We start from the raw sequence: 25,043 nt of genomic DNA, 5'->3' as shown, positions 1-25,043 counted from the left end.
AAAATTTTAAATAAAAATAAAATTCAGATAGTTTTATGCACTTTTATGACACCTTCAGTGAATCTAGCCATTTTCTGGACCCCTACCCCAGCATACTGAAAAATAGAGCATGTTATATTTATAAATTATGAACTTTTCTTAAAAAGTTAAATGTTGAGAGGTGCCTGGGTGGCTCAGTTGGTTAAACCTCTGACTCTTGATGTCGGCTCAGGTCATGATCTCAGGGTCATGAGATTGAGCCCCACATCTGGCTCTACGCTCAGCAGAGCCTGCTTGTCCCTCTCCCTCTGTTCCTTCCCCACTTCTAATAAGTGAACACATCTTAAAAAAAAAAAAAAAAAGTTATATGTTGAACATCCAAATAGAGCCATTAAACTCTTAAATAGAAATAACAAACAATAAAATCTGACATTTATTGGGAAAAATATGCATTATAGTAATGCAATTTGAATATGAATATAAAAATAAAATTGCCAGGAAATGGAAACATTAATAGCTTTTAATTTGAAAACATTTGAAAGGAAGTTGGAATGAAACAGCAAGTTGTTGAACTTATTCATAAAGAGCCAACACTAATTTATTCTAAGTTGTTAGTGTTAATATAGTCTGCAGCAGTGGACAAATCAATGTTAATTGAGTTCTAAAAGGAACACATGCAGGAAACAGCTTTCACTATTATAAACAGCAAGTACATATGAAAAGGCAGCATTGAAATTAAATACAATTTAATTAAGTGCTGAATACTTTTATTAAGATCAAAATGCTAGACAGAGTGAATAAATTATATGCACCCTTAATGCTGCATTCTTTTCTTTCCAAGACTTTATCATGTGAACATTTGAACATGGAGCAAAGTTGGAAAAACTTTTCGTGACCAACCTAAAATCCACCACCTAGATTCTACTATTAACATTTTGCTATGCTTCTCGTTCATACTATCTATCCTTCTCTCTATTCATCCATGAGCTCATCTTATTTTCTATTCATTTAAAGTAAATTGCAAACATCTCAACAACTTCCTCAAATTCTTTAGCATGAAGTTCTTTAATAACATTTATGTAAAGTGCACATATTTTCAGTGTACATTCTGAGTTTTGATAAATGCATACACCTGTTTAGTCCAAACCTCTATCAAGATACAGAACATAATAATTCATCGGTCACCTCCTTATCATCCCACTCAATTTCCATTTCCATCCAAGACAATTATTGTCATATTGTGACTTATAAAAAATATATATTTGGTCTTCATCCTTGTTTCTGGCACAGAGTTCCTAGAATCCATGGCATTTCCTCCAAGGACAATAATAAATTTGCCTTTTGTTATGTTAATGAGAGAGTTTGAACACCACCTAAGGATGGTGGCTGATTGCCAGTGCAGCCAACCAGGTGATGAGAGGGTTGGAACTTTCAGTCTTACCTCCTGACCTCCAGGGAGAGGGGCTGAGAATTGTGTTCAGTCACCAATGTTCAATGATTTAATCAAATATGTCTATATTAAAAGCCTCCACAAAAACACAAAAGGAGAACTTCCAGGTTGGTAATCACATGGAGATTTGGGGATAGTGGGAGCTCTTTGCCCTTTCCTCATACCTTATTCCACGCATCTCTTCTATCTGGCTTTTCCTGAGTTCTATACTTTTATAATAAACCATAATCTAGCAAGTAAAATGTTTCTCTGAGCTCTGAGCCACTCTAGCAAATTAATTGAACTCAAGAAAGGGGATTGTTGGAATCTCCAGTTGATAGCCAGTAGGTCATAAGCACACGTGACAGACATCCTGGTCTGAAAGGAGAACAGTCTTGTGGTATTGAAATGTTGACCTATGGAAGCGGGTACTGTCTTTAGGTAGATAATGTTGGAATTGGGTTGAATTGTGAGACACCGAGGTGGTGTTGGAGCACAAATAAATAATCTTAAAAAAATAAAAAATTTAAAAATCCTGCAAGTTAGGTATACTTTGCTAATGCCTTGTATGTGATAAATGCTCAATATATCACAATAACCTGACTAAGTGGATCACTATAACTGTGGAACTGTTCAGATTATAATTTACACCAGGGTTTTACCCCCCCCAAACATCAGAGCACCAATTGGATTACCCATGTGCAGCAGGTTTAACACTAACGTTTATTTTTTTTAAGATTTTATTTATTTATTTGACAGGCAGAGATCATAAAAAGGCAGAGAGGCAGGCAGAGAGACAGAGGGGGAAGCAGGCTTCCTGCCAAGCAGAGAGCCCGATCTGGAGCTTGATCCCAGGACCCTGTGATCATGACCTGAGCCGAAGGCAGCAGCTTTAACCCACTGAGCCACCCAGATGCCCCAACACTAACATTTTTATATCCACAGATTTTGCCTGGACCAGAAAAATGTAGCTCTAGAAACTTTTTATGAATATAGAAACCATTGGCATTTGATTATCAGTTACTGCTCCATTCTAAAAACTGTAAAAATCAGGAACTTTATTTCAGAGTCAGAATTTTTCCCACTTTAATTGGTAAGTTAAAAAAGCTACAGAACTTCTGATAAGCAGAATACATAAATTTTAGTATTCCATGCTAAAAGCAATTTAATTTTAATCTATTTCAGAAGTGCAATGGGAACTTACAAGGATATGCATGTTCAAGACCAAGCTGCAAAATAAATTTTAATCAGAATTGAGGGAGACTAGATCTGGACTTCCAGTATAAAATGATGTTTTTATAGAACAAATGAAAGAACCTTTCTCAATTTTCCATTTAAGTACCATTTAAAAAGGGAGGGGGAAAGCAAATAAAAAGGACAAAATGAACAACAGAGTAAACAAGATAACACTAAACAAAAAAATATCACATCATTACCACACACCGTCAGATAAAAATTTATCAAAATCTGGAAAAAATTTTCACTGACTGTAAGGCAGATGTCTGCTCATGTCTATGTAATCACCCAAGAAATATTTAAGTACCTTGTCCTGTGACATAATAGGAAATCCCCTAAGGGCCTGTAGGCTACTTTTAGTACATTTTACAATGATTATTGATTACAAATGAGGTCAGAAGTTTGTTTTGCAGTAATAATTTAAAATGCGTATTGCCAGAAATTTATTATTCAAATGAAATGACTGATTGGCAGATTATATCTTTAAACATAGACAACAACTCCTGCTGTTGGCTCTGTTAGTTGAATATTAGAAATGGTTGAAATGTTTCTGAGAGAACACAAGCAGAGGGAGGGGCAGAGGGAAGGAAAGTCCTAGCGGACTCCCCACTGAACACAGAGGCCCACATGGGGCTCAATCCCAGGACCCCAAGACCAGGACCTGAGCTGAACTCAAGAGCTGAACACTCAACTGATTGAGCCACATAGGCACCCCTAAAGTAATTATTGATAGTTATATAATTATTGCCATTTTGTTGTTTTCTGGTTGTTTTTGTAGTTCTTCTCTGTTCCTTCCTCTCTTGATTTATTTGTGGTTTGATGGTTTTCTTTAGTGTTTTGCTTAGATTCCCTTTTACTTGTTGTGTATCTATTATAGGGTTTTGATTTGTGGTTACTATTAGGTTCATACACAACATCTTATGTGTATAACAGTCTATACTAAGTTGATGGTTGGTTAAGTTTAAACACATTCACAAAGTTCTAAATTTTTACTCCCTCCTCTTCTCTGTCTGATGTACATTATATCATATATTACATCTTTCATTTTGCATATCCCTTGGCTAATTTTTGTAGATATTTTGCCACTTTTGCGTTTTAACTTCCATACTAGCTTTGTAAATGATTCATCAATTATCTTTATTATATTTACCTTTGAAATTTTTTCCTTTCATAATTTTCTTCTACTTGTGGCATTTTTACCTGCTTGAAGAATTCCCTTTAATATTTCTCGTACTGCTGCTTTAGTGGTGATGAACTCCTTCAGTATTCTTTGGGGAATTTTTTATCTCTCCTGTTCTAGGTGATAACATTGCTGGGTAAAGTATTCTTGTTTGTAGGGTGTTTCATTTTGTTTTGTTTTGTTTTTCCTTTTAGCATCCCGCATATATCCTGCTACTCCCTTCAAGTCCACAACATTGCTGCTGAAAATACCAGCTGATAGCCTTATGGGGTTTCCCCTCTATGTAATTTTTCTTTTCTCTTGTTGCTTTTAAATTTTTCTCTTTATCACTGTTTTTTGCCATTTTAATTCGTGGGCCTCTTCAGGAATAATCTTGTTAAGGGCTATCTGTGTTTCCTAGACCCAGAAGTCTGTTTCCTTATCCTAATTAACGTAGTTTTCAGCTATTATCTCTTCAAATATGTATTATACCCCCTTCTCTCTCTCTCTCTCTCTCTCTCTCTCTCCTCTTTCTGGGATCCCTATAATGCTAATGTTATTATGCTCATTGGTGTCACAGAATTCCTTTAACCATTTCATTTCTTTTCTTTTTTTCTTTTTTCTTCTTTTTTTTTTTTTCCTGTTCAGCTTGGTTGCTTTACATTACCCTGTCTTCCAGATCACTGATCTATTCTTCTGTATCCTCTAATCTGCTGTTGACTCACATTATTTTTTTTTTAATATTTTCTTTATCTATTTGAAAGAGAGAGTGTGTGTGCACAAGTAGGGGGAGCTGCAGGCAGAGGGAGAGGGAGAAGCAGGCTCCTTGCCCAGCAGGGAGCCCAATGTGGGGATTGATCCAGGACCCTGGAATCATGACCTGAACTGAACACAGCTGCTTAAACAACTGAGCCACCCAGGTGCACAGATTCACTCTACTTTCTTATTTTAGTTATTGTATTCTTCATGTCTGACTCATTCCTTTTTATATTTTCCAATTCTTTTTTAAAGTTCTCATTGTGTTCCTCCACTCTTTTCTCAAGTCCTGTGAGTATCCTTATTGCCATGACTTTAAATTCTTTACCAGGCATATTGCTTATCTCCACTTAGTTTAGCTCTTTTACTGTGATTTTGCCTTGTTCTTTGGGACGTATTCATCTGTCTCATTTTGTCTAACTCTCTGTGTTTGTTTCTGTTAATTAGGTAGGTCAGGGGCGCCTGGGTGGCTCAGCGGGTTAAAGCCTCTGCCTTCAGCTCAGGTCATGATCCCAGGGTCCTGGGATCGAGCCCCGCATCGGGCTCTCTGCTTGGCTGGGAGCCTGCTTCCTCCTCTCTCTCTCTCTGCCTGCCTCTCTGCCTACTTGTAATCTCTGTCAAATAAATAAATCTTTAAAAAAAAAAAATTAGGTAGGTCAGCTGTGTCTTCTGGTCTTGAAAGTAGTGGCCTTGTGAAGCAGTCCTGCGGTGCCTCGTAGAACAATCCCCCGGTCACCACAACCGGGCACTCTAGGGGTGCCCCTCTGTGGGCTGCACGCACCCGCCTGTTGTGGCTGAGCCATGATTTCCCAGCCAGCTACAATAACCAGCTTTGCCTGCTGAGGATGCACTGGGCCTTGTTTTCTATCTGTAGTATTGAGAGGATTGTTTGCACTGGTGGTGGTTTATTGGTGGACTGGACAGCAGTCAGCCTGGCTGTCTACAGTTAGCCTCTCTGCCACAGCTGCAGGCACCCTGAATAGCAGGGCTTGCTCCTCGCACAGCCAGCTAAGAAGCTAAGCTGCAGGAACTGTGGATTTGCTGGTGTATGGGCTTATCTATCCCCCATCCCCGGGGCAGGAATCTTTCTGGAGTGGTACTGGTCCTGCTGGGACTGCCTACTGGGTATGGCTGTGCGGGGAGTTGTTTTGGAGGGTTGCCTATCAGGAAGGTAGGTTAGATGGAGTGGGTTGGCAGGGGAACATGGGAGCAGGGCACCTGGTGCTGCTAGCAAGGCTGATAAAGTGTGTTATTGCTGGCTCTCACAAGCATTCTATCTATCTAGGTTGGGGGAGGGGAAGAGAAAATACCACCTCTCAGTGCTTTTGTTCCTGGAGAAATCTCCTGAGGATCCCTGTCCCTCCAGCACATGTTCTAAGATTAGTCAGTATATTGCCATCACATAATACCCTAGGGCTTTTCAAACTGCTGCTTCTTTGCAGTCTCTTGAGCCAAGTTATTTAGTATGCTCACTTTTTAAGGGCAGGAACGCAGTTTCTTACTGCCCTTTTGCTCTCCCAAAGTTAAGCCCTGCTGATTTCTAAAGCTCCTGGGATTAAGCTGTGCTGGTTTTCAAAGCCAGACATTATGGGGACTCATCTTTGCAGCAAGGTTCCCTAATACCAGGGAGACCCGGTGCAGGGTCCGATCCTCTCTTTTCCTCATGCTTGTGATGTACTTTTCTGTTTGTGGCTAGTCATGCGAGGAGTTTGTTTCTCATTCACATCTCCACCCCTCCTAACATTTTTCATGTGGCCTTCTCGCTGTGATTAACTATGGAAGGTCTGCTCTGCCAGTCTTCAGGCTATTTCAGTTAGTCACACAGAGGTAGCTCTTATTTTGGTGTGCCCACAGGATGAGATGAGCTCAGGATCTTCCTACTTTGCCATCTTCCCAAAACTTTTTTTTTAAATAAAATATTCCATAAATGTATTACCTTGACATTAAAGGTTGTTTCAAATGTAATTTTAACATAAACTCTATTTGAATATAAACTATATCTGAAATTCTTATGTAGTTATTCTGTATCACAATCTTTGGCTTTTGATTTTATTGAGCTTTTAAATATTAATTCTAGCATAGTTAACATACAGGTTATATTAGTTTCTAGTGTACAATATAGTGATTCAACAATTCTATACATTCCTTAGTGCTCCTCATTTTTTTTTTTTTAAAGATTTTATTAAATTATTTGACAGGGAGAGCAGTCAGAGGAAGAGGGAGAAGCAGGTTTCCCACTGAGCAGAGAGCCTGAGGTGGGACTTGATCCCAGGACCTGAGCTGAAGGCAGATGCTTAATGGAGCCTCCCACTCTCCCAACCCCACCTCCCCCCAGCAACCCCCAGTTTGTTTTGTGAGATTAAGAGTCACTTATGGTTTGTCTCCCTCCCAATCCCATCTTGTTTCATTTATTCTTCTCCTTCCCCCTAACCCCCCATGTTGCATCTCCATATCCTCATATCAGGGAGATCATATGACAGTTGTCTTTCTCCGAATGACTTATTTCACTAAGCATGATACCCTCTAGCTCCATCCACATCGTCGCAAATGGCAAGATTTCATTTCTTTTGATGGCTGCATAGTATTCCATTGTGTATATATACCACCTCTTCTTTAACCATTCATCTGTTGATGGACATCTAGGTTCTTTCCATAGTCTGGCTATTGTAGACATTGCTGCTGTAAACATTCAGGTGCACATGCCTCTTTGGACCACTACGTTTGTATCTTTAGGGTAAATACCCAGTAGTGCAATTGCTGGGTCATAGGGTAGCTCTATTTTCAACATTTTGAGGAACCTCCATGCTGTTTTCCACAGTGGTTGCACCAGCTTGCATTCCCACCAACAGTGTAGGAGGGTTCCCCTTTCTCTGCATCCTCGCCAGCATCTGTCATTTCCTGACTTGTTAATTTTAGCCATTCTGACTGGTGTGAGGTGATATCTCATTGTGGTTTTGATTTGTATTTCCCTGATGCTGAGTGACGTGGAGCACTTTTTCATGTGTTTGTTGGCCATCTGGATGTCTTCTTTGCAGAAATGTCTGTTCATGTCCTCTGCCCATTTTTTGATTGGATTGTTTGTTCTTTGGGTATTGAGTTTACTAAGTTCCTTATAGATTTTGGATACTAGCCCTTTATCTGATATGTGGTTTGCAAATACCTTCTCCCATTCTGTCAGTTGTCTTTTGGTTTTGTTAACTGTTTCCTTTGCTGTGCAAAAGCTTTTGATCTTGATGAAATCCCAATAGTTCATTTTTGCCCTTGCTTCCCTTGCCTTTGCCAATGTTCCTAGGAAGATGTTGCTGCGGCTGAGGTCGAAGAGGTTGCTGCCTGTGTTCTCCTAAAGGATTTTGATGGATTCCTTTCTCACATTGAGGTCCTTCATCCATTTTGAGTCTATTTTCATGTGTGGTATAAGGAAGTGGTCCAATTTCATTTTTCTGCATGTGGCTGTCCAATTTTCCCAGCACCATTTATTGAAGAAGCTGTCTTTTTCCCATTGGACATTCTTTCCTGCTTTGTCGAAGATTAGTTGACCGTAGAGTTGAGGGTCTATTTCTGGGCTCTCTATTCTGTTCCATTGATCTATGTATCTGTTTTGTGCCAGTACCATGCTATCTTGATGATGACAGCTTTGTAATAGAGCTTGAAGTCCGGAATTGTGATTCCACCCACTTTGGCTTTCTTTTTCAATATTCCTTTGGCTATTTGAGGTCTTTTCTGGTTCCATATAAATTTTAGCATTATTTGTTCCGTTTCTTTGAAAAAAAATGGATGGTATTTGGGTAGGGATGGCATTAAATGTGTAGATTGCTTTAGGTAGCATGGACATTTTCACAATATTTATTCTTCCAATCCAGGAGCATGGAACATTTTTCCATTTCTTTGTGTCTTCCTCAATTTCTTTCATGAGTACTTTATAGTTTTCTGCATATAGCTTTTTAGCCTCTTTGGTTAGGTTTATTCCCAGGTATCTTATAGTTTTGGGTGCAATTGTAAATGCGATTGACTACTTAATTTCTCTTTCTTCTGTCTTATTGTTGGTGTACAGAAATGCAACTGATTTCTGTGCATTGATTTTATATCCTGACACTTTACTGAATTCCTGTACAACTTCTAGTAGTTTTGGAGTGGAATCTTTTGGGTTTTCCACATATAGTATCACATCATCTGCGAAGAGTGATAGTTTGACTTCTTCTTTACCAATTTGGATGCCTTTAATTTCTTTTTGTTTTCTAATTGCTGAGGCTAGGACTTCTAGTACTATGTTGAATAGCAGTGGTGATAAAGGATATCCCTGCCGTGTTCCTGACCTTAACAGAAAAGCTTTCAGTTTTTCTCCATTGAGAATGATATTTGCAGTGGGTTTTTCATAGATGGCTTTGATAATATTGAGGTATGTGCCCTCTATCCCTACACCTTGAAGAGTTTTGATCAGGAAGGGATGCTGTACTTTGTCAAATGCTTTTTCAGGATCTACTGAGAGTATCATATAGTTCTTGTTCTTTCTTTTATTAATTTGTTGTATCACATTGATTGATTTGCGGATGTTGAACCAACCCTGCAGCCCTGGAATAAATCCCACTTGATCGTGGTGAATAATCCTTTTAATGTACTGTTGAATCCTATTGGCTAGTATTTTGGCGAGAATTTTTGCGTCTGTGTTCATCAAGGTCTGTAGTTCTCTTCTTTGGTGGGATCTTTGTCTGGTTTTGGGATCAAGGTGATGCTGGCCTCATAAAATGAGTTTGGAAGTTTTCCTTCCATTTCTATTTTTTGGAAGTTTCAGGAGAATAGGAATTAGTTCTTCTTTAAATGTTTGGTAGAATTCCTCTGGGAAGCCATCAGGCCCTGGGCTTTTGTTTGTTTGGAGATTTTTGATGACTGTTTCAAACTCCTTACTGGTTATGGGCCTGTTCAGGTTTTCTCTTTCTTCCTGGTTCAGTTGTGGTAGTTTATATGTCTCTAGGAATGCATCCATTTCTTCCAGATTGTCCAATTTGTTGGCATAGAGTTGCTCATAGTATGTTCTTATAATTGTCTGTATTTCTTTGGTGTTAGTTGTGATCTCTCCTCTTTCATTCATGATTTTATGTATTTGGATCCTTTCTCTTTTCTTTTTGATGAGTCTGGCCAGGGGCTTATCAATCTTATTGATTCTTTCAAAGAACCAGCTCCTAGTTTCATTGATTTGTTCTATTGTTTTTTTTGTTTATTTCTATTTCATTGATTTCTGCTCTGATCTTTATGATTTCTCTTCTCCTGCTGGGTTTAGGGTTCTTTCTTGTTCTTTCTCCAGCTCCTTTAGGTGTATGGTTAGGTTGTGTACTAGAGACCTTTCTTATTTCTTGAGAAAGGCTTGTACTGCTATATATTTTCCTCTCAGGACTGCCTTTGCTGTGTCCCACAGATTTTGAACCATTTTGTTTTCGTTATCATTTGTTTCCATGAATTTTTTCAATTCTTCTTTAATTTCCTGGTTGACCCATTCATTCTTTAGAAGGATGCTGTTTAGTCTCCATGTATTTGGGTTCTTTCCAGCTTTCGTCTTGTGATTGGGTTCTAGCTTCAGAGCATTGTGGTCTGAAAATATGCAGGGAATGATCCTAATCTTTTGATACCAGTTGAGACCTGATTTGTGACCCAGGATGGGATCTATTCTGGAGAATGTTCCATGTGCACTAGAGAAGAATGTGTATTCTGTTGCTTTGGGGTGAAACGTTGTGAATATATCTGTGATGTCCTTCAGGTCCAGTATGTCATTTAAGGCCTTTATTTCCTTGTTGATCTTTTGCTTGGATGATCTGTCCATTTCAGTGAGGGGAGTGTTAAAGTCCCCTACTATTATTGTATTATTGTTGATGTGTTTCTTTGATTTTGTTATTAATTGGTTTATATAGTTGGCTGCTCCCACGTTAGGGGCATAGATATTTAAAATGGTTAGGTCTTCTTATTGGACAGACCCTTTGAGTATGATATAGTGTCCTTCCTCATCTCTTATTATAGTCTTTGGCTTAAAATCTAATTGATCTGATATAAGGATTGCCACCCCAGCTTTCTTCTGATGCCCATTAGCATGGTAAATTGTTTTCCACCCCCTCACTTTAAATCTGGAGGTGTCTTCGCATCTAAAATGAGTTTCTTGTAGGCAACATACTGATGGGTTTTGTTTTTTTATCCATTCTGATACCCTGTGTCTTTTGATTGGGGCATTTACCCATTAACATTCAGGGTAACTATTGAGAGATATGAATTTAGTGCCATTATTAGCCTGTAAGGTGACTGTTACTGTATATTTTCTCTGTACCTTTCTGATCTACTACTTTTAGGCTCTCTCTTTGCTTAGAGGACCCCTTTCAATATTTCCTGTAGAGCTGGTTTGGTGTTTGCAAATTCTTTCAGTTTTTGTTTGTCCTGGAAGCTTTTGATCTCTCCTTCTATTTTCAATGATAGCCTAGCTGGATAGAGTATTCTTGGCTGCATGTATTTCTCGTTTAGTGCTCTGAATATATCATGCCAGCTCTTTCTGGCCTGCCAGGTCTCTGTGGATAAGTCTGCTGCCAATCTAATATTTTTACCATTGTATGTTACAGACTTCTTTTCTTGGGCTGCTTTCAGGATTTTCTCTTTGTCACTAAGACTTGTAAATTTTACTATTAGGTGACGGGGTGTGGGCTTATTCTTGTTGATTTTGAGGGGCGTTCTCTGCACCTCCTGGATTTTGATGCTTGTTCCCTTTGCCATATTAGGGAAATTCTCTCCAATAATTCTCTCCAATATACCTTCTGCTCCTCTCTCTCTTTCTTCTTCTTCTGGAATCCCAATTATTCTGATGTTTCATCTTATGGTGTCACTTATCTCTCGAATTCTCCCCTCGTGGTCCAGTAGCTGTTTGTCCCTCTTTTGCTCAGCTTCTTTATTCTCTGTCATTTGGTCTTCTATATCACTAATTCTTTCTTCTGCCTCATTGATCCTAGCAGTGAGAGCCTCCATTTTTGATTGCACCTCATTAATAGCTTTTTTTGATTTCAACTTGGTTAGATTTTAGTTCTTTTATTTTTCCAGAAAGGGCTTTTATATCTCCAGAGAGGGTTTCTCTAATATCTTCCATGCCTTTTTCGAGCCCGGCTAGAACCTTCAGAATTGTCATTCTGAACTCTAGATCTGACATATTACCAATGTCTGTGTTGATTAGGTCCCCAGCCTTCGGTACTGCCTCTTGTTCTTTTGTTTGTGGTGATTTTTTCCACCTTGTCATTTTGTCCAGATAAGAGGATACGAAGGATCAAATAAAATACTAAAAGGGTGGCAAAGACCCCAGAAAAATGTGCTGTAACCAAATCAGAAGAGACCCTAAATTGTGGGGGGAGAAAGAGGATAAAAAGAGGTTCAGAAAAAAAAAAGAAAAAATTAATAAAAAATAAATAAAAAATATAAAAAAGAAAGAAAAAATATATATTTTAGATAAACTAGTCAAAAAACATTAAAAAAGAAAACGGTAAATGTTTAAAAAAATTTAGCAGAAGAAAAAAAAAAGAAAGGAAAAAAATTAAAAAAAAATTGAATTAACTGCAAGACTAAAGAATCATGGGGAGAAAGCCATGAGTTCTGTGATTTGCTTTCTCCTCTTCTGGAATTCTGCTGCTGTCCTGGGTATTGAACCTGCTTTCCTTGATAGATGAACTTCGTCCTGGCTGGATATTTTGTTGATCTTCTGGGGGAGGGGCCTGTTGTAGTGACTCTCAAGTGTTTTTGGCCAAGGCGGAATTGTACCACCCTTACTGGGGCTGGCCTAAGTAATCCGCTCGGTTTCGCTTTTGGGAGCTTTTGTTCCCTGAATGCTTTCCCTAGAGTTCCGGAGGACGGGAATGAAAATGGCGGCCTCCCAGTCTCTGGCCCAGAGGAGCCGAGAGCCCGGGGCCCCACTCCTCAGTGCGCCCCCAGAGAACAGCACACAATCACTCCCATATCCCTGGCCTCCTGCCACACTCCGAGCTCACCAAGCCTACGATCTGTTCAAGGTAACCCCTAGCTGAGAGTTCAGTCCGCGGCTCTGTCTCTGTAGCTGACTTCTCCATTCTAATACCTGCGAGCTCTGCGACACTCAGACACCCCCGATCCTTCTGTGACCCTGCGGGACCTGGGGCCACGGTGACCCTGTGTGGGCTTCACCCCGGTTTAGCCTCTGGAGCAATGTCCCTCAGTGGAACATACTTTTAAAAGTCCTGATTTTGTGCTCCATTGCTCCACCACTTGCCGGGAGCCAGCCCTTCCCCCCGCAGTCTATCTTCCCGTCGCTTTGGATTCACTTCTCCGCCAGTCCTACCTTTCCGAAAGTGGTTGATTTTCTGTTTCTAGAATTGCTGTTCTTCTTCTCTTTGATCTCCTGTTGGATTTGTAGGTGTTTGCAGTGTTTAGATAAGCTATCTAGCTGATCTCCTGTAACCTGATGTAGTCTCAGCCTGCTACTTCTCCACCATCTTGACTCCTCCCTCGGTGAATGATTTTTTTTTATGTATTTTTGGGTTCAGTTTGCTAAGGTTTTGCTGAGGATTTTTACAGGAATATTGGTCTGTAGTTCTCTCTCTCTCTCTCTCTTTTTTTTTTTGTAGTGTCTTTATGTGGTTTTGACACCAGAAGGTGGATGCGTTTTTTTTTTCTTTCAATGCCAGACAGTGAAGTTCTACATGATATTATTTTTCCTGTTTTAGCAGAGAAAGCCCGTGATCTTGATCCAATCAGGAACTGAGATGAATTGAGGTTGTGAGGCAGTTTTGACCATGTTCTGTCAGATTCCAATTCATATATGCTCTGACCATATGGATCTCCAAGGTTTCCAACTGGAGCTTTCTATGTTCACAAGGAAACCTCTCCATGATAGTAAATAAACTTGAATCTTTGTCTTCTCAGTACTGTAAGCCTACAAACTCTGCTCTTGAAGCCTTTCCAATGAACTTAGTAGCAAAGTGCCCTATTCAGCACATTGTCTTAAAAGGAAAGCCAGCTGTAGTCAGTTTCATTCTTCCCTTTTTCCTGGGATTTTTGTCCCTTGAGTCTCTAATTTTGCTTTCTTGGCTACACAAGTGTCAAAAACTCTGATTTATCTCTCTGCAAAAAGCATGTCTCAATTTGATCAAAGACCAGATTATTTTCAACTTACTTCCCTGTGTACAGATTCTGTGAATACCCCCAGAAAAAGAGCAGCTGTACAATATCTTGAATGTTCCTACTTCCTCAGAGTGTTACCACATTTATTCCTATTCATTTCAGCAATAGTCTTTACAGATTTTTTAAGATCCATTATTCCTAGTTCTTGGTAGGGCCATTTTTTTTTTTTCTTCAAGCATTTCCCTATACCATGACTTCATTTATTTAGTATATATTTCAGTAGTGACTATAGGCTATGGTACTGGCACTGTTCTAAGTGCTGGGAATATAGTGGTAACCTAAGATTCTCCACTGACAGATTCTATTAGAAATAATTAGACCATGAAAATGTATACTAATAAATATGTAAATTGTTAGATGGTGATAAGTTCTATGATGTAAGAAGATAAAAGGGATAGAAAGTGATGATGCCATTTCATATGGAATGTTCAGAGGTCTGTCTGTTAAGAAGCCATTTGATGGTGACCAGTGAAATATATGTATGTCTGGACAGCACGTTACTTACAGGGAATAGTTCATGCAAAGCTAAAGCATTTTCATGCGCATGTGTGGTAATTTTGAGGAGCAAGTATGCTTGTATCAAAGTGAGGGAGGTGAAAATTGGTGAGATGACAGAAGTAGCAGTTGGTACATTGAAACCAATTATTCCAGTGCTTATATTTATACTTTCAATTTAACATAAATAGAAAGCTATTCAAGTGTTGTTAGGAGAGACTATTTTTTATTTAAAAAGAATAATTTGGCTTTTTCTTATATTTAAAAAGATTAATTTGTGATTTGTTCCACATAGTACATCTTTTGTAATCATTCAGGCAAGAGAGGAGAGTGGTCTGAGCAAGCTAATGTGGAGTTTAGAAAGGCTTCTGAGCTAGGACTTCTGCTTGCATTCAAATGCCAAATAATCTGCTTGATCTTTCTGTACCTGAGTCCTAGAAAGGGCAGAGGAGGGTGGAATGGAAAGGATGAGGCATAGATAAAGAACATTAGATATGGTGTATTTGAAATGACAGCTGGGAACTCAGGTGGGAATGTAAATTACAGTTTGGAGCTCAATGGGTAGGTCCAGACTGAAACTTTTTAGTCAGAATATGTACTCTATTTGAAGTTAGAGAGAGTAAATGAGTTTCTCTAGTTCCGTTATATAGAGATGAGTATCCAGTAAGGAATCCAAGACAGACTAATGAAAGAGAAAATCACATGATAGAAATATCCTGGAGACTAATGCTAGAATGAATTCCACAAAGGTGGGGTGATCAACTGTGTGAAATGCTACAGGTGGTGACAGGTGTCAGGTACAACAACTGAGAAGTGACCATTTAAATTAGCAGTGACCATTTAAATTGTTCTGACCTTGCCAGGAGCAGTTAAAAATATCAGGAAACAAGGCTGAATGAAGAGGTTTCAGAGAGAAAATGGGAGGGGATAAAAAAGGTAGCAAGTGAGATAATTTACTGGATAGAAGGGAAGATGAGATCTCCTCCAATGAGATACAAATGTCACTTTTATTAGATGAAGGTTAGTGTTGATCCAATCAGGCAGGTAGGATTATGGTTTGAAAGGACTTTGTCTCTAGTCTAGTGAATACTGTTACTGAACTCAAGATCTCTCTGGGTTGTTCATTGGAAGGATTTGCAGTATTCTCTATCAGGTGTGTGAGGGGTCAGCATCTTCACTCTGCTGGAATAGTGTTCTTGAGGTCATAGAACTTGAATCTTTACAAGCAGACCCAAATTATAATTTTGCTGGGCAAATTTTCAATTGTTTATATTATTTCAGCATTCAAGTTATCTGGCTAGTTGACTTCTAAGTAGTTACATCTCAACGCCTCATCTTCTCCATTAGTCATTATGATAGCTGTAAAATCACACTGTATTCATTGCATTGATGTTAGATTCCATTGATGTTAGATTGCATTGATGTTAGATTCTGATAGGTGGGATAACAAAAGTGTAAGAACCAATATGTATAAATATCAGGGAGTACTCTGTTTGACACCTATATTAAGATTTAACATAAAAGTGTGCTAGGACTTTTATTAACAAAATACCACAGACGGGGTAGCTTGAACAATAGGGCTTTTCCTTACAGTGCTGGAGGCTAGAAGTCTAAGATCAAGATATTAGATGGTTTTGTCTGAGGCCTGTCTCCTTGGCTTGGGGAGGGCCACCTTCTTGGTGTGTCCTCACATACATGGCCTTTTCTTTGCGCACATACATCCCTGGTGTTTCTTAAGGTCTCTAAATTTTTTCTTTTCTTTTTTTTTTTTTTAAGGACACCAGTCAGATTTGATTAGGTCCCGCACTAACTTCCTTTTAACTTAATCACCTCTTTCACGGCCCCATCTCCAAATATTCCACATTCTGGGGTACTGGGGATTAGGTCTTCAGCAAAGGGCTTTAGAACACAATTCAGCCCACAACCTGTGGTAATCTGTTTTATCAGTGCATATTTTAAAAACTATGGGGGAAAAAAAACTGATGGAGACAATTTGAAAATAAGTAAGTTGTCTCAGGGATTGAATCAAAGCAGGTCTAGAAAAACTAATACATTAATAAGTAACATTTATTAAAATTCTATGCGATACGTGTGTGTATATGTACATATACACCAACACATATATAAATATATATATATAAAATTAGTTATCACAAAATGCCTACAAGACAGGTATTACTCCCACTTCTCAGATGAGGACATTTAAATTCTGAACAAGAATCCCATAATTCATAAAAGGTCTTAAATCTATAGAGCTATCTGAATTGAGTTTACATTCAACATATGTAGCCATGGCAGAGAAGATAGGAATGTACAATATAACTTAGAACATTTGCAATAAAAAAATTGTTCAAAATAATAAAATAACAGATATAAAACAGATTAGTTACCTAATATTCATTTGTTTTCCAGATGATTAGAAATAAACATGATTGTACACGACAGAAAACTGTTCATATTATAAACATAATTCTATTTTTTTTGAGCATATGATAATTATCGAAGTCTTGGTGCAAATTTTGAAAGATGGTAAAAGTTTTAATCTTTTCCCCATTGTGATTTTCAAGTTTGAAAAGACATGAAAATATGTGAATACTAGTCTCTTCAAACAAATTTGATGCATTTTCAAAAATATTTCTTTTGCAATAAACAGTTGATGTGTATTTTAGAACTATAAACTGTCATCTGAACAGTGCAAATTGACAGCTATTATAGTTAGAAACATAAGTCGAATTTCGCTTCAATTACTTTTGCTTATTTTTGAGTTTTTAGTGCCACTTTCATAAATCATCAGGTAATGATTTGTTTAGAAGTCAAATATTTAACAGCTGCGTCTAGTAATTAACTTTAGGGCTATAGAAATGAAAGAGTACCATCAATATAGTTGTGTCCTATTTGTGGATATTCATCATTTAAAGTAGAATGATATTCATACTGACATATTTGGGAAAAAATGATATAGCTTGTTTGAAGTATATATTCAAACAATTAAAAAGGAAAGAAGAGGAGTGGATTTATCTCAAAATAACCTTTAACTTCTGAAAACAATCACATTCACGTGGACTTGTAAAACAATTTTAATTTTTATTCAAAATACGAGATGTCATCATTAGCCCTTATCTTACTCTTGAAAAATGGAGACAATTATACAGGAGGGGAAGGGAAATAGGGCTATTAGATTTTAAGCTCCAGTTTCAAAAATATTCAGAAAAGGCAGGTGAAAAAAACTCTGGATACTTTCCCAGTGTCAAACACTGTCATATGCCTGCTTATCTCATAAATATTATCATTTATTAGGAATAATAATTTTAGATTCTTTTTTTCCTAAATACCATTTCTTGCTTTAAGTGAAGGCTCCCCAGCAGTGCTAATACCTATTTCATAAACTGACCTGCAGTTTCTTTACATCCAAATCGATTGGAATTTTTAAGGAATAAATATCATACACCCATGGTAAACTATTGTTTCACCACCAAATATAAATGATCAGTATTTTACAATGAAGAAATTCAGAGCATTTAAGAGCATATTACTATACTACGATTGGACTGACCAAAGTATGGGCCTTTGTATAACGGATTCTGAAGAAGTCACCTGAAAAACAGGGGGGAAATAAGTGGTTGAAATAGAGCTTCCTATATAATTTTAATCAAAACTCATCAGGCCTAATAAAATTCTTAATAAATTGATGAAAAGTGATGTTAATAATGTGAACTATAATTAGACAGTATCGACTGTTGGAGGAAAATCGCCAACTCAGCAGCTGACCTTGACGTGGAAGAAAAAACAGAGGGCTTTCTTATTATTTATTAGGTACCAGGAGGAGACTTTTTTTTTTCCCCTTAAATAAAGAGACTTGTTCAAATATGAACTGGTAGCCACCAAGAGTGGGATAAGCTATCCCTCACCCTAAAATGGCCACAAGCTGTAAACTTCCAGTTAATTCTGACACTGCAGAGAAACCTATTACCACCTTACTTAAAATAAGAAAGGAAATACCAAGTAAAACAACAATGAAAAAAATCAAACAATAACAAAACCCTGTGAGAGTGAATTTGTATGAAAACCATAGCAAGGAATTAAAACAAAACGTATATAGCAACAGTACAAATGGCATCCATACCAGATACCACGCGTTCAATGACTTCCATGCAGCATACATTTCTTGTCAGCAGCCCCCGCTGCAGAACTGAAGTGTAGTGAGTGTACTCTGGTCGTTCACTAACACCGTAAGTAAGCGTGGCCACTGCCGTCATTCATGGTTGTTCGCTGAACACTATCTTGGGAAACAGTCACTAGGCTTTTTTCTTACACAGTTTCCCATTAATAAGATTCATTCTGGTTCACTATGGATCAGAACTTAAGTGACCTCCTTGGTTTTTGTAAAACTCCAATGTTTGATAGGCAGCTACTAAAATATATCCTTCCCCTTTTCAATTTCCGTTTCTTTTCCATAAGGTGGACCCTATGTAAACCTAAAAATATACACATATATGGTAACTTAATATACAGGGTTTCTCAAAGTGCAAAATGTGTTACATACAGTTTCGTAGGCTTCATTTAAACAAAGCATTTTATACAATACAGTACAGTTTGAGATTTCTGCTCATAAATTACACCATTAAACAGACTACTGTAAAAAGCTTGGCTGGCTCAAAGTAACCCAGGGTGTCTACAGTTGAACTGTACAAGCTTTGTTCAGACCTAAAAAAGCATCCTCTTATTCTTATCACATATGTACATAGATATTTTAAAATGCTATTTAAATGCTTATGTATAGCTAGACAAATCTCACAAACCATGAATTTTACTGTTCAGTTTCTGGTTTGCACACACATAGTATACAATATTAAAAAAAAATAATGTGCAAAACTATTTTATCTCTTTCTGCAAGCTCTGCTCGTCCTCTAAGTCTTTTGGAAGGGTTCTGGTCCTCTGCAGCACCACGCTAAGTTCTTCGATTACTCTGGATGGTAGCTTACTATCAGAGTCCAAAGCAGCTTTGACATTCCTGTCCTCAGTCTTCCTCAATGTCTTGAGGCCTTTATGGCTTTTTTGTTGTCCAGGAAAGACCTCGGCCTCTGTGTCCTCCAGACAGTTGAAACTCCGATGTTTTCTGGTTCGAGTTCGAAGTTTCTCATCCTTGTGCTCTAGGCAGTGGGCCACCATGGAGGCTCTCTCCTTCAAGCTGCTATCCCCCAACTCTTGATCCCGCTTTTCACTGAGCCTCAGCCTTTCCAGTTCTGCTCTGGCACTCTGAAAAGAAAATACAACATCTCACAGGAAAGCAAGACTTGGTACAAGGTAAGTTTAAAAGATACGTGCCATGTAAATGTGGATGCTTCTCATGTTCGTGCTTATTGCCATGACTGAGGTCTTAACTTTAACGTTGGAATTTACTAACCAAGAAAGCAATACAGGCATCTTAGAGCTACAAAATCAACTGAAAGGCAGACCATGGAAATGCATTTTAACATGCATTTAACATACAGCTTCAAAGAAGTCTCTCGGGTTAGTTACTCGGATTGATTCTCATTTCAAACCTGCCTCCTCCAGGTCATTTTTGCTTGAATGCGTCATATGCTCGTGTTATCTATAATTCCTACAGTGTCCTGTCTGTGGCCACAGGATTTGGGGACATGCTCTATACCTGCACTGCAGCCCCTTCTTTGAAATTTACAGTACACAGTAGTATATTAAAAATGCTGAGAGGTTCTATGGCAGATCTATTTAACTTTTCTCTGTTTTTCTCTTCCTCCCACACAATGCCTATTAGAATCCCACAGATACGTTCCTGAAAATGTGGAAAAATATATAGTTATGTATTAAATCCACTTTTGAATCCAAGGATTAGAGTTCACATTAGTTCTGTGGGCTATAAAGGTGCGTTTTCGAACTAGCGTTCAGAACGGTCTTGTGACTGGGAAATTTCGGGCATACAGAACTTCCATCAGATTATCAGAGGGATGAAAATTTAATCAAGTATAGATGTGAGGACAAACAACAGAGAATCAAAAGCATACAGCAGAAGGAGCCACACGGGAAGGATACTCAATAAACTGGATCAGGGTGTAGATGGAGTGGAAAGAGAAAAGTTAATTTTTCTTTTCACAAGAAGCAAGAACTGAAGAAACGTCTCCAGAAATTTCCCCACTAAAAACTGCAAAACCTAGAAAGCAAAAATCTGAAGGAGCACTTATGTTACGGATATTGAAAGAAGATGTAATGAAAATGGTAATATTACATGAAGTATGAAATTGTGAGTAGCATAAACAGTAAAGATCTTCCATGTAGTAATGTTTACAAGATAACACCCACCGTTCTCTAGTTTACTCTATGGCAGTTAGCTAATGTGATTATCTGAATGCCCTGCTAGAAAGACTCCATGCAAGCAGGGTGTTTGTCTGATATGTTCACTGAAATGTGAGCCTAGTACAGTGCCTGCACTTAGAAAATGATCATTAACTTATTACATAGTGAATAGAGAAAGGTCTAAAATTTTTCAAACATATAACACTGCTATTTTCCTAAATTCCATCAAATCCAGATGTGGAATCGAAACATACAAATTCAGGCTGAATACAAATATTTTCACAAATGTATTTTATACATTTTTGTAACTTGGAATTTTCAGAAAAAATTATGATTGTAACTGTCAGGTAAAAACTGATGAAATATTTAGTATCTAGCTTAATTCCAAAGTTTCATTTGAATATGTTAAAATGTTGAGAAATTGGTGGTGCTTGCATTACGTGAATAATCATTGCCATTGAAGTGTATACACTTAAATACGGTTAATATGAACAGCTTCATGTTACGTATACTTCACTACAACAAAATAACCCCTCTCCTGCAAAAAATGAAAGATTATTGAGAATGATGGCTAACCAGCATAGGGCTGTGACTGAGAGTTCATAAATATTAAACAGGTTGAGTTTCACTTGATATCTCTTACCTGGAGAAATTTAATGAGCAATATAGACTTTTTTTTTAATTGAAGTATAGTTGATACACAGCATTCCATTAGTTTAATGAATACAACATAGTGATTTGGCAAGTCTGTGTTATGCTCTAATCACAAGCATGACTATCATCTGTCATCCTAAACTGCTATTACATCATTTGACTATATTCCCTACACTGTGCCTTTTATTCCCATGACCTATTCATTCCATACGTGGAAACCTGTACACCTCCCACTTGCCTTCACCCATTCTGCCTATTACCAACCCACTTCCCTTCTGTCAACCGTCCATTTGTTCTCCGTATTTATGGATCTGTTTCTGTGTTTTGTTTTTTAGATTCTACATGTATGTAAACTCACATTGTATTTGTCTTTCTCTGACTTGTTTCATTTATCACAATATCTTTTAGGTCCATCCATTCTGTTGCAAGTGGCAAGATTTCATTCTTTTTATGGCTGAGTAATATTCCATTCAATACATATGCGCCACTTCTTCATCCATTTGACTATCAATGGACACTTGGGCTGCTTCCATAACTTGCTATTGTAAAAATAATGCTGCAATAAACATAGGGGTGCATCTATCTTTTTGAATTAATGTTTTCATTTTCTTTGGGTAAATACACAGTAGTAGAATTACTGAATTGTATGGTATTTCTTTTCTTTTTTTTTTTTAATAAATTTATTTTTTTTCAGTGTAACAGTATTCATTGTTTTTGCACAATACCCAGTGCTCCATGCTATACGTGCCCTCCCTATTACCCACCACCTGGTTCCCCCAACCTCCCACCCCCACCCCTTCAAAACCCTCAGGTTGTTTTTCAGAGTCCATAGTCTCTTATGGTTCGCCTCCCCTTCCAATTTTTTTTTAAATAAACATATAATGTATTTTTATCCCCAGGGGTACAGGTCTGTGAATCGCCAGGTTTACATACTTCACAGCACTCACGATAGCACATACCCTCCCCAATGTCCATAACCCCCTCCTCCTCTCCCAACCCTACCTCCCCCCAGCAACCCCCAGTTTGTTTTGTGAGATTAAGAGTCATTTATGGTTTGTCTCCCTCCCAATCCCATCTTGTTTCATTTATTCTTCTCCTATCCCCCAACCCCCCATGTTGCATCTCCATGTCCTCATATCAGGGAGATCATATGATAGTTGTCTTTCTCCGATTGACTTATTTCACTAAGCATGATACCCTCTAGTTCCATCCACGTCGTCGCAAATGGCAAGATTTCATTTCTTTTGATGGCTGCATAGTATTCCATTGTGTATATATACCACCTCTTCTTTATCCATTCATCTGTTGATGGACATCTAGGTTCTTTCCATAGTTTGGCTATTGTAGACATTGCTGCTATGAACATTCGGGTACACGTGCCCCTTCGGATCACTGCGTCTGTATCTTTAGGGTAAATACCCAGTAGTGCAATTGCTGGGTCATAGGGTAGTTCTATTTTCAACATTTTGAGGAACCTCCATGCTGTTTTCCAGAGTGGTTGCACCAGCTTGCATTCCCACTAACAGTGGAGGAGGGTTCCCCTTTCTCCGCATCCTCGCCAGCATCTGTCAGAGTGAATTGTATGGTATTTCTATTTTTAATTTTTTGGGGAGACTCCATACTGCTTTCCATAGTGGCTGCACCATCTTGCATTCCCACCAACAGGGGAAGGTGAAGGAGAGTTTTTTCTCCACAGCCTGACATCTGTTATTTCCTGTCTGTTGGAAACCAGCTATTCTGACTGGTGTAAAGTGCCATCTCATTGTGTTTTTGTTTTTGTTTTGTTTTGTTTTCATTTGGTCTTGACTGGCATTTCCCTGACGATGAGTGATGTTGAGTATCTTCATGTTTCTGTTGGCCATCTGGATGTCTTCGGAAAACTGTTTATTCAGGTCCTCTGTCCATTTTAATCAGATTATCTGTTATTTTGGTGTTGAGTTGTGAAAGTTCTTTATATATTTTGGATATTAGCCCCTTATTAGGGATATCATTTACAAATATGTTTTCTCATTTGGCAGGTTGCCTTTTGTTGGTTTCCTTTGCTGTGCAAAAAGCTTTTTATTTTGGTATAGTCCTAATAATTTATTTTTGTTTTTGTTTCCCCTGCTCGAGATGTACCATAAATATGTTGCTAAACCAAAGTTTAGAGATTACTGCCTCTGTTTTATTCTAGGAGCTTTATAGCTCGGGTCTCACATTTAAAGTCTGTAGTTCACTTTGAATTTATTTTTGTGTATGGTGTAAGAAAGTGGTCCCGGTTTATTCTTTTGCATGTAGCTGTCCAGTTTTCCCAAAACTATTTATCGAAGAGACTGTCTTTGCTGTTGGGCAGTCTTTTCTGCTTTGTCAGTTTCTGGGTTTTCTATTCTGTTCCACTGATCTATGTCTATTCCTGTCCAGTACAAAACTGTTTTGATATTATACATTTGTAGTATATCCTGAAATCTGGTATTGTGATACCTTCAGGTTTGTTGTTCTTTCTTAAGATTGCTTTGGCTATTCAGCTTCTTTTTCTAGTTCCATACAAATTTTAGTATTATTCTAGTTCTATAAAAAATGTTATTGGTATCTTCATAGGGATTGCATTAAATCTGTAGATTGCTTTGGGTAGTGTGGACATTTTAACAATATTGGTTCTTCCAATCCATGAGCATGGAAAATCTTTCCATTTGTTCGTCTTCAATTTCTTTCGTCAGTGTGTTACTGTTTTTGGAGTACAGGTCTTTCATCTTTTTGGTAAGGTGATTATTCCTAGGTATTATATTTGGTGCAATGTAAATGGGATTGTTCTCTTTTTGCTCTTCCATTAGTGTTCAGAAACTCAGCATTTTAATAATATTCCTTTAATCCATGAGATGGAATGTCTTTCCATTTGTGGCATCTTCAATTTCTTTCAACAGTGTTTTATAGTTTTCAGAGTAGAGGTCTTTCACTTCCTTAAGATTTTTTCCCAGATTTCTTTCTGCTTTGTTATTGTTGTATAGAAGGAGAACAGATTTCTGTGTATTAATTTTGTATCCTGCAACTTTACTGAATTCAGTTATCACTACTAATAGCTTTTTAGTGGAGTCTGTAGGGTCTATAGTGATTATACAAATCATAGTAACAGTTGTCATTATCTTTAAACCATCAACAGATAGACCTGGGAATTTTTTAGATGTAGAATTTAGGGGTCAAGTATTCATGCGGGGAATGCTGAAATTTTAAGTAAACCTTAATATTAGCTTAAGGGATGCAATCTTTTACAAAGATGGAGAGAGGTGCTGAAAATGACCTAGAGTCAAGAGGATTGGGTGGGGGAGGGTGCATGGGTGGCTCAGTCAGTTAAGCATCTGACTCTTGATTTCAGCTCAGGTCATGATTTCAGGGTCGTGAGATCAAGTCCTATGTTGAGCTCTGTGCTCAGAGGGGAGCCTGCCTGATGGTTCTCTCCCTCTGACCCTCTCCCTTCTCAACACTCTTTCTCAAATAAATAAAAACAAACAAACAAACAAATAAATAAAATGTTTTTTAAAGTTGAGAAGATGGGGCAGTGAGGCTTTGAATGAACAATATGGTGAGCTACGAGCGCCTTTCATGTTGTGGGGAAAGAAAGACATAGTTTATGTGCTACACTGTTCTTAAAGGATAAGACATTAATAATTTAAAAAGAAGGACAGGTCAGTTATAATATTAGAGGAGTGAGCGGTAACATGGTCCAGATGATGACTATGGGTCAGAGTCTGTTTATAGAAGTAGTTATTTGAATGGAAAGGCCAAGGTGAGCAGTCCCTCTCCCTACAGACAGTAGTTCTTATGTCACAGGCAGAACATAATGCAGGAAAGTGTTCACAGAGAAAATGACGCACGTGGCTT

The 25,043-nt window shown here is 38.0% G+C and overlaps 1 protein-coding gene across 2 annotated transcripts in view; it reads right to left on the bottom strand.

Moving 5' to 3' along the window:
* Positions 1-17,292: 17,292 nt before the first annotated feature.
* Positions 17,293-25,043, bottom strand: part of ARAP2 (ArfGAP with RhoGAP domain, ankyrin repeat and PH domain 2) — a 190,273-nt gene continuing 182,522 nt past the window's right edge. For both annotated transcript variants that reach the window (XM_045997333.1, XM_045997334.1), the window contains one exon: positions 17,293-19,478. In XM_045997333.1, coding sequence (XP_045853289.1) covers positions 19,095-19,478 — 384 coding nt within the window. In that variant the 3' untranslated portion in view covers positions 17,293-19,094. The remainder of the gene's footprint in view (positions 19,479-25,043) is intronic.

The sequence above is a fragment of the Meles meles genome, chromosome 2, assembly GCF_922984935.1.
Source record: "Meles meles chromosome 2, mMelMel3.1 paternal haplotype, whole genome shotgun sequence".
Lineage (NCBI taxonomy): Eukaryota > Metazoa > Chordata > Mammalia > Carnivora > Mustelidae > Meles > Meles meles.
The sequence above is the reverse complement of the archived record's forward strand: the minus strand, read 5'-3'. Positions and strand labels throughout refer to the sequence as shown.